A 17,905-nucleotide genomic window follows, 5' to 3' on the forward strand; every position below is an offset into this window, starting at 1 on the left:
AGTGCACTTGCAAGAGCAAGATAATCCCTTACAATATACATAAGAAAAAGAGATTTTCAGTTTTTCTGAACTGCTAGTCTCATTTGTTAACACTTTCATATATTAATTTCAGAATTATGTAAATTAGCAATTAAATAGGTGAGACACTTCCTATTGGATTTCTGAGTGATTTTGAATATTAACTGTCACTGTCACAAAACCCAATTATCAGACCCGACTGGTTAGCGATGAACTGTCATTGACATCTGCTTTTGAATAATTAATAATAATAATAATAGAAGCACTATACTTCAAATTAAAATATACCTTGCTTTATTGGTTTTTTTTCACAGTGTGAGGCAGAAAGTTACATACCTTTCTGAGGAGATCATTTTTACAGACAGCAGACAAAATAAATAATATATCAGCTTGGATTTCCAGTAGAACGGCGTCTTCTTTTTCTTTAGATTTGTTTACTGCATACTTTAGGATGTCTGTAAGTGAATATATTTTATACATGTGAATGTCCTATACACAAGTTAGAATTCTATAATAGCTGCTGACAAAGAAGTAAAAATCAAATCTACACCAAGAGATTTTTAAAGGAATCTACTTACACAGTTCAGATTTACCTCCTGTGTTTTGTACTAGCTTACAGAAGTGCAGCACTCTGATGCTGTAGTTTCATGGGCTTTACTCTTGGTGAAAGAGTAAATGATAGTAGATGACAGTAGCTTGCACAGACTTCTTTGTTCAGCCTCTGTGCTGCCCTGTGTATTGTGCCAGTGCAATGAGTTCAGGGAACTGAACTGAATTAGGGAACTCTTAGAAAAAGGCAATGAACTTACTGATTTGCTCTACTGTACAGCCTCACTAACATTTGCACTGACAGTGCAAATGTGGGAGACGTAGAACACTACCTCTGTTAGAAAAATCAGCCTTGGAACCACTGCGTGAAAGAGGACATTCAAACAAAAAAGTCCCCCAAATTAAGACAAGTTACTTAAATCTAATACGTAAGGAATAGCATTAATTTTGCTCTCACTAAAATCTGTCTTCACTGGAGTTCAACTTTAAACTGAGGATATAAAATCTGTTCTTTCTAGGCTTTCTATCAGAACATACTCTTTGAATTCCAAAGGATCTTACCTGTTTTGTTTCTTTCAATATAACTTTTTCAGAGTATTGGAAACTTACTTATTATTGTAAGAAGAGAACTTAAACCTGTTTGTATTGGAACTTAAAACCAAATTTAAAAATAGGTATGTGTTACTGAACAAGAAAATGGTCTAAATTTGCAGGAGCGGTGGTTAAGCAGTTTTATTCTGCTTTTATTCACTTATAGTGTTATTCATATAGAAGTATATTATTAACTTTCTTCTATTTAAAGAGGAGTTATGGAAAGTGACACCATTCCCTCAGCAAGTTTGCCAGTGATACTAAGCTATGTGATTTGGTCAACATGCCAGAGGGATCTAGAGGGACCTTGACATGATTGAGAGGTGAGACAATGCCAACCTTATAAGGTTCAACAAAGTGAAGTGCAAGGTCCTACACCTGGGTCTGGGCATTCCCATGCACAGCTACAGGTTGGGCAGAGAAGAGATTCAGAGTAGCCCTGAGGAGAAGGACTTGGGGGTGTTGGTCAATGAGAAACTTAATATGAGCCAGCTTCAGTGTGCGCTTGCAGCCCAGAGACAAACCATATCCTGGGCTGCATCAAAAGGAGCGTGACCAGCAGGTCGAGGGAGGTGATCCTGCCCCTCTGGTTGGAGTACTGTGTACAGTTCTGGTGTCCTCAACATAAGGAGGACATGGGACTGTTGGAATAAGTCCAGAGGAGGGCCATGAGGATCATCAGTGGACTGGAGCACCTTCCATATGAAGACAGGCTGAGAAAGTTGGGGCTGTTCAGCCTGGAGAAGAGAAGGCTGCATGGAGACCTCATATCAGCCTTCCAGTATCTGAAGGGGGCCTAAAAGGATGCCAGAGGGTGACTCTTCATTAGGGACTGTAGTGACAGGACAAAGGGAAACAGGTTCAAACTTAAACAGGGGAAGTTCAGGTGAGATATAAGAATGAAGTTCTTTACTATGGGGGTGGTGAGGCACTGGAACAGGTTTCCCAACGAAGTGGTGAATGCTCCATCCCTGGCAGTGTTCAAGGCCAGGGTGAGCAGGGCCTTGGGCAACATGGTCTGGTGTGGGGCGTCCCTGACTATGGCAGGAGGGTTGGAACCAGACAATCTTAAGCTCCTTTCCAACCCAAACCATTCTATGATTCTAGGATTCTATAATAGACTTAGAACAAGACTCATGGCTGGAGTTTCTAGGAACTATCACAATGAAAATAAGATGTAACAAATACAGTATAATGAAGGGAGAAAGGGGCAGCTTTCACTCTAAATACCTAGGTTTTTACAGCTGTTTTGTTTAATTCATTCAATTATCTGGGTTAAAGTGTAACAGAATTCAAAATCCAATCAGAGATTTTTAACTTTTTCAGCAGTCAGAGCAGTAACACATAAAACCAGAACACACAAATTATCATGAACATTCTTAGTGTTAACAGAAATGTCCTAATATAAGTACAGCAATAAAAATTTTGCTTTACCCAGTAGCTGGCTAATTGCTCCCTGGTCACACAAATTAAGGTTCACAGCATCATTGTAAAGAGCCACAACAGACCTCAGCACTCTCAGGCTGTAGCGCATTTGTGCAAGTTTGTTGCCACGACCACTTGTTGCATGGAAACTGTTACCTTGACCAAAGAAAGCATCTGTGGAGCAATCACAATACATACTTCATTTTATTCTTTTGGCAGACAGTTATGTTCAGAAAAATAATGTGCTCGGAAAAAAAAACCAACCCAAACCCCAGCTTATTAGTGTAGCTAAAACCAAACAAAATTGCTTCGTGTTAGAAAGGCTTCTTGTTCAAAACTACCTAGTAATAAGCCTTTTTGTACAAGGCTAAACTTCTTAAATTTGTAAGAAAGGTATGATTTCGGTGAACATTTAAAATTATTAGAATTTTTTTTAACCTTACTAGGTTAATGAGCAGTCTACAAAACTCAAAATATCTTTTGTAGCATGACATACAATATCAACCTTTCGATCTCTATTAGACCCAAATGAAAAATTCTAGAAAAATATATTACATTTTATGAAGGAAACTATCCATCCCCAGAAAACCAGGCAATGAAAATGGGTGCAGTTGGTTGTCTTTTTGTTTAGCCCATACTCTTAGTTGATGGCCACAAGCCAGCTTTAGTCTGCAAACTATTTTACTGTGTACAGCTCTTCAATTTGAGTTAATGTGTCCTGCCTCATGGCAGGAATTACTGGTTGGACTTGTTGCCACAATAATTGTATCTGACTAGCTTAAAACCCAGGTAGTAGAGATGCGTGGCTGCCCACACAAATGAAGGAATGCCAATATAGTGGTACACAGGGAACAGGGCACCAGCTTACCCTTCAGTACAAAAAACAAATATGCTGCTTGTTTTTTTTTTTCTTACGAAAGATTACTTTCCTAAGTGACCTATTGAAAAACAATCATTTTGATTTCATGAGTTTTGCATTTTTCTTTCCTGTCAAAGAAACTAAGTTCAGTTGAGTTTTGTTTTGAGGTTACTGTGGATGAAAGTCATAAGCATGTACTTACCTTGGCCTATACACCATTCTAGAAACACAAGGAGAAGAGTATTCGCTTGGCAGGACAAATATTTATCTATTAACAAGGGAGCCACAGAAGCTAAAATAGCAATTGCATGAAGCTGTAATTCTTCATACTGAGCAGCAGACCATCCATAAAATCCAGGCTTTTGATTTGGTTTTACATAATAAAGCAAAGCTGGCATAACATCATTCTCACTGAGAAGCTGCAGAGTCAAGACAAAGAGAGACAGAACACAGGTTTCACATGCAAGTAAGAACAATCTAAAGCAATGAGTCAACTTTATCTGTCACACACTAAGAAAATTATTCTTTATTGAGAAAGTATGTCATGAAGGCTACAAGTACAGACAAGCTCTGTTTATATTTGGTAGCATTCCCACAGACTGTGGTTTGTTAAACATTATTATGTTCTTAACATATATTTCAACAATGCTTGGCAGTCACTTGCCAGCTAATTTTCCTGGTCTAGGTTTTTAACTTTTCTAAAATAGAAACTCTATGCTTCTTTCAAACAGCAGGACTTGTTTCAAACTGTGTATAAATTCTTGATTTGGAGAACAGCTGATTTCAGTCTACTGCATTATAAAATTCCTGTGATTCTTTTGAATTCTATTTATTTTTTTTACTTTTTGCTTACTATATCTTCTGTTCTGTTCTGTTACAACTTACCTGTACAGCACGTGGGTCTTTAGATAAGACTCCTATTACATGAAATAGCAATTTCTTCATCTCAAAGTCCTCATAAGAGCGCGTAAGTTTAAGACCTTTCACCAAGGGATTGGGAATTTTAACTATGAAGGAAATTGTAGATAAGTTACAAAAAACACATGATTAAAAGTAAAAATAGTGTACTTATACAGTACGAAATCTCTTACCTTCAGTAAATGTTGCAAGGGCTATTAACAGCTTTGCAAATCCACTTTCCTATAGGTATTGAAAAAAACATACATTAATTAAATTCAATTGCAGTGAAATCAAGACTTATGATTTAATTTTAGGTTTTTTTTGTTGTTTGTTTGTTTTGTTTGTTTTTTTTTCCCCAGAACAGGGTTTAATGTATCCTATAGCAGAATAAAGAGAATTTGATCAAAGAAGATAAACCATTTGGACATTGTACTATACTAACTACAGTCCTAAGGGTACAATTAGTGAAATCTTTGTCTCATTCAGTACAAGTCTGAACTTCTATCTATGGGGAAATCCAAAAAAACTTTATTCACTACTATGAACCACACAAGAAGACCACGTTCTCACTACTGTTAGAATTGCGGTTTTCAAAATGTATTTGTGCATGTGTAAGTTTGCACAAAAGGATCATCAGTTGTGCATACACTTGCATTTAACTGCAGTGCGTTTACAAGTAAGCACATAAAAACTGCATGTATGAACAACATGCACTTACAAATATTACTTATAAGAAATTAGAAAAAATAACATCTTGGAATTCATAGCTTCTAGAAAGCTAACAGGACAATTATGTCAGATATAACTATGGATAGGGCCAAAGCCAATGGATGTTTATGCAGTACAGTTCAGGCAACAGAGCTTTGTTTCTGAGGTGATCAGAAACCATGGTTACTGGTACATTATTCTTCTTGAGCAATAGAATACATTAGCTTGGCCTCAGTACCCTGGCAAAGCCAACACAGATCCTTCCACCAGCTCCCAACAGGAGCAGAGCTCACAGAACACTACACAGACATTCCCACAGAATCAAGTGGTTCTATTAGTTTTGCAGCAGCTGGGCTCAGATTTGTTCAGCCTAGTTCTGGAGGTTAGCATACACACAATTTGAACATGACTGAAAAGTAATTTTAAAGAAAATATTGAAGTACACAAATGTATTGCCTATTAGGTTTTGTCTCTATGGTATCTGTATTATCTGTACAAAGCCATTGCAAAATGGTTAAATAAAAAAACATCATCAAAACTTCTTAATGTTTTCTCCTTGCTGATTAATGCAGTAATAAATTCTAATGGAAACAGTAAGCAATTACCAAACAGACAGTTTTGTTCTAACACAGACATAATAACTAATACCATTATAAGCTTTATTTTACATATAATTTTCAATTTACTTGTGGTGAGAAAATTATTTTCCTTTTCAAATGCTCAAATTCCTGTGCTGATTTCTGAATTATGTGAAATGCAAGACTGATTTTCTCAAGTTGCTTAGATAAGAAGAAAAAATGATAACATTCTGATGATAATTTCTCTGATATTATCTACAAGGCAGGAGTCAACGGTAATGTTAATGTTTCTGTCTACCTACTACTTATACCCAGTACCTTGTAAAATCTCTAGGGAGGCTGAGAATACAGAATCTAAAGTATGATATTTTCATTTTTTCCTTGCATTGAAACTATTTTTCTTCCCTGTAGTATAAGGCATTAAAAATATGTGTCTTGGTTATTTATCTTGTAGGAAAAAGCCATGTTTCTACAGCCAGATAAACAACTTGAATCTTTTAGACATCAAGTATGTTGCTGCGATGGTATAACAGACATTTCATAATGGTTAGTAATAAAATAGAAAACTTGAATGAAAAATCTGTAATCTTCATTAGAGACAATAAAATCTATTTAGTAATACAGCCATTGGGAAACTTTGACTCAAGTTGAGAAATTAATTCCTTGAAAGCAATCCATTCCTAAATAGTGAAAAGATCTACAGGAATTTGATTGCTTATTTATTCAGTACATATGTCAAAGCTTCATTAAAGTTCTAAATCTCAACTGTAAAACAAGACAGTAGAAGAGTATTAACATCCATAAAAAGTTCACTTCTCTGTAGGCCCCTCTGAAATGTTCTAGAATATTACAGAAGAACGAAGTCATCTACTTGTTACGCAAGCAACCCTAGTGCATTCTGGACTACATTTATGTAACATAGTCTTAAAAAGAATTTACGTGCCTCTTATTAACTGGATCTAAGTTATTATTTTCTCAACATCTTCTTTAAAGCTTCTGAGCAAACCTTCTTGTTTCTGGTTATGAGGCACAGATACTTCAGCTGAATTTGAGCCATCTGAATATAGCCTGTACTCCTAAATTTTCAAACAACAAATGAGATTTAGTGCAAAACTCATTGTAACAGAATGGCACATCTGAGAAGCTGTACAAGAATACAAGAGTTAACAAGTTTTGCACATAAATAGTGTTAGTGTAATTTTCTAAGTATTAAATAAAGTTGCTGTTAGTGCTCCAGGCCAGTGATCTGCAGATTTGAAGCCTCTCTGAGGCAGAAGGAATGGCAGAAAGAAAAAGGGTAATCTGAGAAAGAGGAAAGCACTGGAGACAGAGTAGAACACTAATGGGGAAAAATACTTGATTATATAATAGTAAAAGAGAAGTTATTAGTCTCTGGAATATATCTATAAATACTTACAATCATAGGTGCTGCAGGATTTTCAGCTAGTAACGTGGCAAACACCAAGAGGTCATTCCGTAGCTGACGATCATGATCCCGGAAACCATGCATAAGAAGGTCTTCAAATACTTCTTTCAAAGTACTTAAAAGAAAGTGAAATGCATTTTACCTTTTATTTTCATATTCTATATTTAGACAGCTCTAGGTATATGAATTCTCATTCAGCATCATACTTTTCACAGCCTTAGGGTTTAAGTGCAAGAGAAATAACTTAAAACATGATTATGAATGGATTCCTATGTATAGCACTTGACATCCATTTTAAGCATATACACAAGATGCATGTATTATAAATCGCACACTGTATGCACACAGTAACACACTGTCTGTGTTATAATTTACTCAAGCATGGAACTGGATGTTCTTGAATTATTAATGAGAAGAAATGGTCTAATCCTAAGTAGTTAAAATAGTGTAACTCACCTAAGGGAAAACCTGTTATTTGTTCCAGCAGATTATCTAGAACTAAGCCTTGTATATCATAGCACAGAATTTTCTACTAAGTTTATAACACAAGCATTTCTACAGTGCATGGCCTACTGAGTCTAATGTGTAAGTTTGAAAATGGTGCAACTTTTTCATCACACAAAACAATTGATAGGGCTCTACCTCCTACACTATGCAGCAGAGCACCTTGATCTTCCTCTTGCCCTGTAGCAGAATAAAATGGTGGTGGATTGCCATGTTGATGAAATAAAGAGAGGCTTTACAGTGAAATAGTTTTGATGTAGACCGTATATGCTTTTAGCTGGACCCCAGCCACTGAGTTTGTAAGCTACCTGGCAGGCACCTCTTGGATCATACATCATTTCCTGGCATTTCACAGGCCACAGTGCTGTCTAACGTGCTGAAACAGAAACAGGTGCCTGAGGGGTCTAAATCATGGGCTGCTTGTCTATAAGGTCTGAATCCTTCCACTTCAGAGAATCAGATGTGTTAATACTGAAAACTTGATGGGTTTTTAATGAGAGTCCTCCATTCCCTGTTTGTATTTTCTTTCGATTCATTTCAAACAAAATGCTACACAATAGCAAGGCTTTAGATGTCTCCAAAATCACAATATTAATTAATAAAATGCTTCCCTGTACTTACTGTACACATTCCAAGCTACTGAGCTGATTACAGACTTCTTCTTTTGAGGTATTTTCTACCAGGTTCCATAGGATTTCTGAGGAGCGGAACACCAGCTGCCCTGAGGGATCATCACCATTTAGATACAAACAGAGTCTGCTGGCTGCTCGGGCCTTCAGCATAAGCCTGCAATTTACTCCTAAAATTATGAAAATAAGAATAAGTAATTCCCTGTAGATCAGTAAGTGTTTTAGGCATGTTCAGAGAACAAATGATCTAAGTTCAGAGGTAATGAGATTGCTGAAAGAACACTTCGTACTAACCAGAGCTGGACAGATGCTGGAGAGCTTTAAGTACCCACAACTTCTCAATAAGTTGACTTTCAACTACTGCTAGTGACAAAATGAGAGTTTCTGCTAATCCTCCTAATTCAGCCATCTGAATTTTATAGTTTGCACTTGTTGGCTGGCAACCTGCACATACAATAGCTTTAGTTAAAATGCAGAAAATATTCAAAGTTTTGGTTACTTCATAAAACATTCATCCTATTCATCCCTTCTCAAGAAAGGATTAAGAGCCAAGTATCGTATTTCCTTAGTCCTAAAATCACTTGGAAAAAAAAAAAAAAAATCTAACAAACAATAAGAGCTGCTTTTCTTATATCTGCATATTAACAGTACCTAAAGCATATCCAGCACTCACCCTCAAAAAGACTAAAATGCTATACAAATAAATTAATTGTTTTCTAGAATTTACAGACTGAAAGAACAAGTGGGGTTATAGATAGCTAAAAACCCTTCTTTGGGTCATGCAATAAGTTGTTGGTGCAGGACTTAATTCTCTTCTGTAGCCTATTCACTAGAGAATTAATGCCTTCTATAACTGTATTGCTTATAATACGTGAATCCAACCTTTGATTTATAAGCTTGACTTTCTAATATGTACCTCTTTTTTACTTTTGTCATTGCATATACAAATCTATATTTCATCACTGAATTAGTAGGGAAGGAAAAGCATTGAGAAAATAAATTTTATGTATATATTCTAACTCATGAAAGTAAATTTTCTCTTAGATTTCTAAAAATATACACATCAAAGGATATGAAATGCAGGACTGATAAATGCAGATAATGTACATAGTGAAACTAGGCATAAAATCTGATAGGCTCTAAGTTCATATTGCTTTATAGGTAAAAGAACTCTGAAGATCAAACTTTGTCAAGATTTATATATATGCTTAGAGATGAAGATTTTCACTTAAAAAATTAGACTGAACTACATTCTTCATTTCTGTGATAACATCTTATTCTCTAAATCTGACGGAGAGTAACAAAACCTGTCAATATTTAACATTCACTCATCTCAGTGGAAGTATTTACAAACATACAACCAGCTGCACTCATAGCTGCCTTTAGGATTTGAGTCTTGTTTGTAAGGTAAACCCAGATTTATATACTTTCCTACTTCTAGTCTCCTGTGAGGGCTGTTGCAGCTGCAGCTTCTTCAGGCCTCCTAAAATAAATTAAAACTAGCAAGAGGGCACAGGAACTAGTTCCACACTGTAGGACTACAGCAAGGGAGCATAGCATCCAACATACTCCTGCGTGGGATCCTCACTGTGACAATGGTCATCTCTAGCTAGTTGCTATAAATCTAGTGCTGTCTCTCAGTGTGTGATACTGTGGCCCTTCAGGAGGGGATCCATAACTAACTTTGCCTGATAACAGCCTCTGGCACCATCACAAGGGTCAAAGGAATAAGCAGTAGTGGATTCTGATGACAGTTTGCATGCCGATCCTTAGTACCACAGGATCATGCTTGAGCTCATACACAGGCATCATCACCCTCTTTCTGCAGAGACAAGTCAAACAATCTATTCAAAGCCTGTACTCAAATGTGTCCATATAATATGAACTCAACCACATTTAGACGGACTCAGATCTATCCCTCACAAGCAACACAAGTGAAACCAGAGCTGCTTCTCTCCAGCCTACATACACAAAGTTGAAAATTACATTTCCCTTGTTATAATTCTGATGCCAACTATTATTTCTTCCTCCACTGTCCACATTTCATAGAACTTGTGAAAACTTCACATTTTCTGGATACTATGTTATCCTCATCCCCTAAGTGTAATAAATAATTTCTTGTACATTGATGAACTAATTTCAGATTTTGAGTATGCCTTTCTATAAAAGTGCTAACTGCACATTTGCCAATGCTATATATTTAATGTGTGAGATACAGTAACTATAGTTACAAAGAAAATTGAATCCACAGTTAATTAAAAGAGCCTTTTCAAAGTAGCTGGGATCACATACACTTGATTTCCTGTGACACTTGAAAATACTGTGCTTTACCTGAAAGTAGTTTTCTCGGTGGCTCCGTATTATAAAAGCTAATAACACACTTACAGATTTGTATTCTAACTTCAGAGCTTGGCACCCTCATCAAATAACCTGTCAGAAACATAAAAAAAAAAGGTAACTTACAAAGTTTATAATAGTTTTAGAAGTAATCTTAACACTTCTATTTACAGTATCTAGTGTTTATTTTGGTCATACACCTACAAATCTGTCATTTTGTGCAAAGTTTGATTATAAAATACCCAAGGGACAGGAACTCCTACACCAAAGGGGACAAAGGGACCTTGGAGGAGTAGCATAAGGTTAATCAAAAAGTGACCTCCTCTGCTTTATGGCTACAGAACCTTATAAGAAACTGGATGTTATTCCAGAGGTTGTGGAATTCAGAAGAAAGCTACTACACTAGGCTGTTGTAAACGTGATGAAGTCAGAAGCTCTTCTTCTAGCAGACATAATGTGACATAAAGGGAGCAAAGAAAGAGATACTTTTCCGCAAGATACAGAGAATTCCATTGAAAGCTACCAGCTATCCATGCCTAACATGGATAATATAAACAATCTTTTAGATTTGAGAGTCTTTTTGGACATTGTACCCTCAAGAGAACCTGAAACTATCTGAACTACCTTCAACAACTTTATGAAATCAGGAGGCCATTCTGCTACCTACTTGGACCTGTGAAAACAGCCTTCGAAAAATATTTTTTTCTCCCTCATTTCAAGGATATATATATTTTATTTTCATGTCTGACAGGCTGACTGCTACCTCTTTACCATTTAAATCTTACCACTGAATGAGCTGATATCACTCCTGCTCTATTCTAAATCCTTTTTGACCTACAGCACTTGAAGTATTTTCTTTGAAAATCACAAACGTGACATGCAAAGTTGTAAAAAGATGATACTGACAGGTCCAAGACATTAAGACATGCCTTTCACACCTTTTCCTCAATAGCTCTCTTAAAATAGATTTCTGAACAATAGAAGCTTATGACTCAGATGCAGCAGGAGACTGAAGTCAGGAACTGCTACTCCTAGTAAGGCATGGCACTAAACTGACTTCTGTTTTGCCTTTTAGATGACAGGTCTCGGGCTTTTGGTAATTGAAAGTTTGAGCTGGGAATCAGGTGTTACTGTTTCTCACTTGTTTCCTCCATTTGGTTTCAAAGAAGCAGGAAGGATACATATTCCCCTTATGCTAGGCTTCAGTGTTTATAGTAATATACCAATTTCTTAGAGCAAAATGAAGTAAAACATATTATAGACAGGTTTAATTCTTCAGATGGACTGATAAAGTTATCTCACATAGCTTCTGACACTGGCAAATAGGTAATACTGCTAGCTAATCTACAGGTTACCTGCACAGCAAAATAAGAGTGTTTTCTGATACGAAAAAGAACAGAGGACTGAATGGATAATTGGAATAAATTACTTACATTTACAAAGGAAATTAAAGAAATTAAAATTGTGCTAAGAATGCAGTTAATTTTATTATAGCATAATTATTATTTTGTTGTGGCATATCAGTTTACACTCACCCAATTGTGCAATGAATTTTGAAACCACTGCAGAATAGCTTATTTCATCAGAAAATTTCTTTTTTTGAAATGGTAACCTGCAAAATGGAGTTTAAAGATTTTACAACTATCCTTAAAACACTATAGAAGAACACTTTAATCGAGTCACCAGAATAGCTCAGTAGCTTTTCTTCTCCTCCTTGGCATTTTTTGCAAATAAAGGGCAGTTTTCCCAGGACAAATACATTGTTTGCAATGCTGATTCTACACTGAAAGTTCTAGTTCCAAAATCTGGCAATTACTAGTACACGTTCATAGATACTATTTTCATAATTCATATTCGATGTAATAAGAAATACTGAAAAAAAAACCCACACCAAAACCAAATGTCATTTAAATGTAGAAGATTAAATCCTGGAATCTATGCACTATCAGGCTATTGCAGAGATAAACTAAGCATAGGTATGTGCAGAGGTAGAAGAAAAAGGATCCTATCCCTGGGCAGATCTCTTGAAATAGATAAAAATAAAACTAATAAACTGACTCCAAATAGCCCAAAGACAAATTTATTTTTCAAAACAGGATATTAAGAAATACTCAATAACATTTACAAAATACTTAGTTATGACATAAACATGTAAGTGTTAAAAATTCTCTAACAGTAAGCATTACAATGTTATGTTAAGGTCTCTTCATCTCATAGTGCAGAAGCAGATTTCCGGTAGGTTTACCTCTGCAAACACAGCCAGAGAAAAAGGAAGGAGAAAGCAAATAATGGAATAAATGGGGGTGGGGGAAGAAACAGACATTGAAAAAGAAGTGGGAAGAAGACAGGTAAACAGAAGCAGTTATGAAAGAGTGGAAAATTTTACTATAGGTGTCCTACTATCTGAAAGGAAATTTGAAGTAACGGCCCTTCTCTCTAGTTATAGGCTTCTCTTTGCCATACTGCAAAGTAGTAGTGAAAGTGGTGGAATTTCCACAGTACAGAAATTAAAGCAAAACCCAAGGGTGCAATTTTCCACAATACATTCATCACAGCACAATTATTGCTGAACTGCTTTAATAAATAAAAATTCTTATTCACAACTACATTTTATCAACTTTATACACTCATTCTCAGTTTTGCCATGCTTCTGCCTAAAATGGAAGAAAATGAAACTTCGTGATGTAGTTTCTCATTTTCCACTGTGTGGCAGCAAAAGAAAGCAGTACAACTGATGGTGCTCAGAGAACTAAAAGATTCAGCTGAGAAATTCTATCCTTATTAAGCCTAGCAGCTGAGAGGAAGTTATGTAAAAAACTATTTGAATAGCTAGTTTACTATGCAACTCCTGTCTGTGATTTTTCTCTTCCTTATTCTCTCCGATTATAATTAAATACAGGAGTAACTGTAATTACAAACATTCCATATGTAACTATTAAATTACTGAGGAGGAAAAAGCTACTGACAAGTGTGGATAACACCTAAAATCCGTTCTACAAATAAGGTACATTATGACAATAAAGATGCCTGAAAGTTCATGTAGTATGTTTCTAAAGTAACTACAAATCCCAGATGTTCCAATTTTGCTTCTTTCTCTTACGCAGTGTGGCTTGTCATTTTGTAAAGCCTTTAATACCTTCAGGTATTAAACTGTCTTTGTGCCACCTCATGTTTTTAAACTGACTTAAAGAGTTTGTTTAAAACTGCAAAGCATACTTCAGCAGGACTTAGCTGCTGAAATCTTCAGAGACCAGCAGTCCCAGAACAACTTACTCAGTCACCCTGGGGAATCTTGCTTCCAAGCAAGCTGGGGCCAATTACAATGTAGTTTTGAATGATGTAATAGGTGGTTCCACAGATACTGAACTGCTAAAATGGGTCCCTCCTTTATGCCGACCGAAACTGGACTCAAGGAAAACACAGTTCATAGAAAAGAAGGGTAATATAGCAGATGCCTTGCAGGTACAGATGCGTTGTAAATGGTTGCTGTATGCATATCTCAGTTGCCTTAGAAAATGTATCAACATGTTAAGAAGCAATGTTTAAATCTCTAAAATGAGGGCTGAAGTACTTACCCACATAATTTAATAAGTTCACATAAAGGCTTGGTGAAAGCTTCTTGTTCATTCATTTTTTCTGCACACAGGTTAAGAATTTCCATTATTTGTGCTAAATCCTTAAGGGGCTTTTAATTTAAAGTAAAGGAAATCAGGTTGTTTGTACTGCTATGAATCAGAAGAAAAAGCTGAACACTATATTTGTCATACTTCAGAAACACAACCGAGAAAAAGCAAGGCCAATACTTTCAAAGTCAGATGTGTAAAATAAAGCATACGAGCCAACACTTAGGCTTTTCAAAGCAGCCTTACTTCTACAACTCTTGCAAAACTGATTTTGCTTTCTTATCAGCTGAACTCACTGGAAGTTCAGTACTGAATATTTAAAAATACAGGATGAAAAGTTTTTACATCACAGTATCAGATTTACCTATCTAAATTCTGAGACATCCTTGAGGTATTTAAATTCTTTCCTACTCTAGTCCCAGGTGACTGACTAAGGTTTGACAATCTGGACCCAAACACATACTGAGACATCAAATTTAAGGTAGAGGTAGAGGCACAAGATCAAAACTGAAAAGATCACTGAGGCCAAGAACTTACTACCAATCCACTGACTCACGGAAACTGCCTCTAAGTACTTAGACACAACTTGATTGTGAAGTAATGTGATAGTTTAAATCTCTGTGGCAATTAGCTGAATTGTATGAAATTAATTGCAGTTTTCCACATGCCCATGCCCTCTCTAGTACTTCTGATTACTGGAAGACATTCAATTTGTACTGTAAATATGAAAAAAGTTTCAGATAAAGTAGCCTGACTTTAATTTAAAAGTCTCCTTCACAGGAAGTCATTGCTATTTTATCTGCTGCTTCTTAAGTAAGTGACAATTATTATGCATGTCTGGGCTGAGTTGAATGTACACTAATTACATTTTGAGCACTTTCAACCACTGTAAAGGTGAGATCCCTCTACTGAATTTTGTAGCAAATGAATCTAGCATACAATAATCTTGCTAACCTGCCAGCTTTGGCTATGTGTACACAAGAAGGACAATGATGAGAATGTGTGTGTTCTCCATGTGAAAGCACAGCACACGATAAAATGCTTTGCTGGAAAGTCAGAGTATTAACATACATAAAACACCATGAATTCAGAGTGCTACAATGCCAAAAAGGATACAAGCCCATTTTCAAAATGCTTGGCTACCTTCTTGAGACTTTTCAGCTGCTCTTTTTCCAAATCTTTCTTAAGTAAAAGAATGGAAAACAGGTTTTAATTGCAGTTTGCCTTAGCAGGTTAAATGATTATGTTTATCCCCTTTTAAGTTTAAATGAAAGTGGAAACCAGATTAAAAAAATCACAAGACACAAGGAAATTCTGAAAGTGCTTTGCAGCAGGATTAGCTCCTTGATCAAGCCTCATTTCTAAATACAGAGTCTACGCTCTTGTAAATGAAGAAACTTTTGAAAACCCTATCTTTAGCTCAAATGTGTGGGCTCTTTCTCTTAAATTCTTTGGGATTCTGTGAGAGACACCTAATAAAACCAAAGCTCTGTCACACATGACGCTGATGTGTAAAAATGTAGATTTAAGTGGCTTAGAGTAGAGCTCTGCCACCGCTAGGAAATAGTCTGCAAATTCAAAGTTGAAAACAACTGAAGCAAGGATATGTCAGGGTGGGTCAGTGATACACAGCATTCATTCCAGCACTTCTGAGCACCTCCACGCTGGGCAAGAGCACTGCACGTTGATGCAGGCCAGAAAGTTGTTTCAGGAATGTACAAACCCAGAATCCTAAAGGCATTTTATCATATACTCTCTAGAGAAGCAGTAAACAACATCATCCAGCACATTTTTCTCCAGTCTCTCAGTTTATACCATCAACTCTGTCTAAAGGGGGGAGGGAGGGGAGACACAAATGACTTCTCTGTGGACATTAACTTAAAATGTGGTATGTTTAATCAAGTTCTTGTTTTTAGAGTATAAATTATTAGGTTTTTAGATCAAAAGTAACTGACAGCTTAATGAATTTAGTCTGCCAAATCTTCATGTAGTCTGTGGAAGTCCATGAGATGCTAATCTGTGTGCCTAGGTACTCAACACTGAACTTTGTGTATCTCTCCTTCCTTTAAAATCATCTCCCTGGAGATACATCGGCAGTTAACTTGGGCAATTACATAAATTCCTGACATACTTTCAGTGCCTGTACTCTGCATGCATTTCTGTTTCTCAGCTGTAGGTTTCAGCACTCTAAAACTCCCAGATAAGCTACGAATTTTGCCTTTTTGAGGCCCTACTGGATTATATATGTATATATAGATAATCTTTTATATATATATATATATATATATATATATACATCACTGATACCATTCTTTATTACAATGACCATCTTTAGAAGAAGTGTTCAAATACCAGAGCTTCAGTCTCTGTGGCTTCAGTCACATCTGACTGGAGTCAGTCACATCTGGCTACAGTGCCACCTGCTTTATTTAGGGTGGGTACTAAAGTAATGTATGAAACATTTTTCTAAGCCCCCTTACTACCTGTGTAACTGAAATAATGAAGTATTAGGCTTACTTACTGAGTTTGAATCTTCAAGTAGTTTAATGACGCGATTCAAATCCACTGATCTTAGCTGTGTATCCTGGAAAAGTCACACTTTTTACCTTTATATTTTTAATATGCTGTGCTTTAAAAGTGCTTAAAACTTAAAATGTAAGAGTGCCGCTCTGAACCAACATGAATCTACCTACGGACGGCTAAATCCAGGCTGTGTGTGGAGCACAACCCGGGGCTTGTTCTCAGCCCGACGTAGCGGCCAAACCAAATCAAACCAAGCCAAGCCAGGCCATAACAGCGCCTCCCGGCCGCGGCGACAGTAACCGGCGGAGCTGAGGGTGACTCCCGGCCGCGGGGGGGCTCACCTGGATGGCGCCGAGGTCCGCGCTGGCGTCCAAGGCGTTCCTGCGTCGCTCCCCGCCGCCACGAGAGGGGCCAAGAGCCGGCGACAGCGCCGGGGAGCGGGAGGGGGTACGGGCGGGGGAGCGGGATGGGGAGAGGGAGGGCGCCCGTGATGAAGGGGGCTCGGTCACGGCTAGGGTGGCCATGGTGCCGATCTCACACTGCCACCCGACCGCCTGCCGCGGCCGCAGCAGCAGAGCGGCCTCACGCCGTTGCCATGGGAGCGGGGCGGTGCCACCTCCCTGCAGCTGACCCCAGGCCCGCTGCGGCCTTGTGGGTGCCCGGCTCCGCGGAGCTGCCTGGCTGCTGTGGGCCGCGAGCCTCCCGCTTCCCCCCGGCCTGCAGGCCCCAGCCCTGCCCTTTCTGCCCTCATCCCGGTGCTCCATCTCTGCGCCTCGGCAGGACACCCATCTGTTGTTACACCCTCCTCCACGCTACCAGCAATGCCATTTTGTGGCTTGTTATATAGTGCTTGCTCAGCGAGAAAATTATTTCCCAGTCCTGTGCAGAGCAGAGGCTGGGCTTTTCCCGCTTAATGAGAAGCTGTTAAGAGACAGGCTGGCTGATCCGTAACTTCTGATCATGAATAAACGCACAGTGAGAGACCACCATAACAAACACTGGTGCAGATGGGATACTTCTGTCTCAGGTGGCCTCTGGGGAACAAGGGGAGAGGAATCTTTTCCCTGCATAGGCCGATACAAAACAGATGACTAATGCCTGGAAAGTAATAAAGGCAGGGACAGAAGCATCAGGGGATTTGGATATATTTTACTTGCTCACAGTTTTCACCTCTAGGTTTGCTACTGCATCTCTCAGCTAAAAGCACGGCTGCTCTTGTGAGGATACATGTACAC

The 17,905-nt window shown here is 37.7% G+C and overlaps 1 protein-coding gene across 1 annotated transcript in view; it reads right to left on the reverse strand.

The window, feature by feature from the left end:
* CFAP69 (cilia and flagella associated protein 69) overlaps positions 1–17,434 on the reverse strand; it is a 33,735-nt gene extending 16,301 nt beyond the window's left edge. The window contains exons 1-14 of the mRNA XM_057432638.1: positions 17,012–17,434; positions 16,669–16,731; positions 15,264–15,329; positions 14,100–14,209; positions 12,060–12,136; positions 10,519–10,617; positions 8,482–8,631; positions 8,180–8,357; positions 7,046–7,169; positions 4,534–4,582; positions 4,328–4,449; positions 3,645–3,861; positions 2,593–2,757; positions 355–473 (exon numbers count right to left, since the gene is read on the reverse strand). Coding sequence (XP_057288621.1) covers positions 355–473; positions 2,593–2,757; positions 3,645–3,861; positions 4,328–4,449; positions 4,534–4,582; positions 7,046–7,169; positions 8,180–8,357; positions 8,482–8,631; positions 10,519–10,617; positions 12,060–12,136; positions 14,100–14,209; positions 15,264–15,329; positions 16,669–16,731; positions 17,012–17,434 — 1,962 coding nt within the window. The remainder of the gene's footprint in view (positions 1–354; positions 474–2,592; positions 2,758–3,644; positions 3,862–4,327; positions 4,450–4,533; positions 4,583–7,045; positions 7,170–8,179; positions 8,358–8,481; positions 8,632–10,518; positions 10,618–12,059; positions 12,137–14,099; positions 14,210–15,263; positions 15,330–16,668; positions 16,732–17,011) is intronic.
* Positions 17,435–17,905: the final 471 nt, after the last annotated feature.

Source organism: Pezoporus wallicus, unplaced genomic scaffold (assembly GCF_028554395.1).
Source record: "Pezoporus wallicus isolate ANWC-B61680 ecotype Strahan unplaced genomic scaffold, APGP_CSIRO_Pwel_v1 scaffold_2584, whole genome shotgun sequence".
NCBI classification, from domain to species: domain Eukaryota; kingdom Metazoa; phylum Chordata; class Aves; order Psittaciformes; family Psittacidae; genus Pezoporus; species Pezoporus wallicus.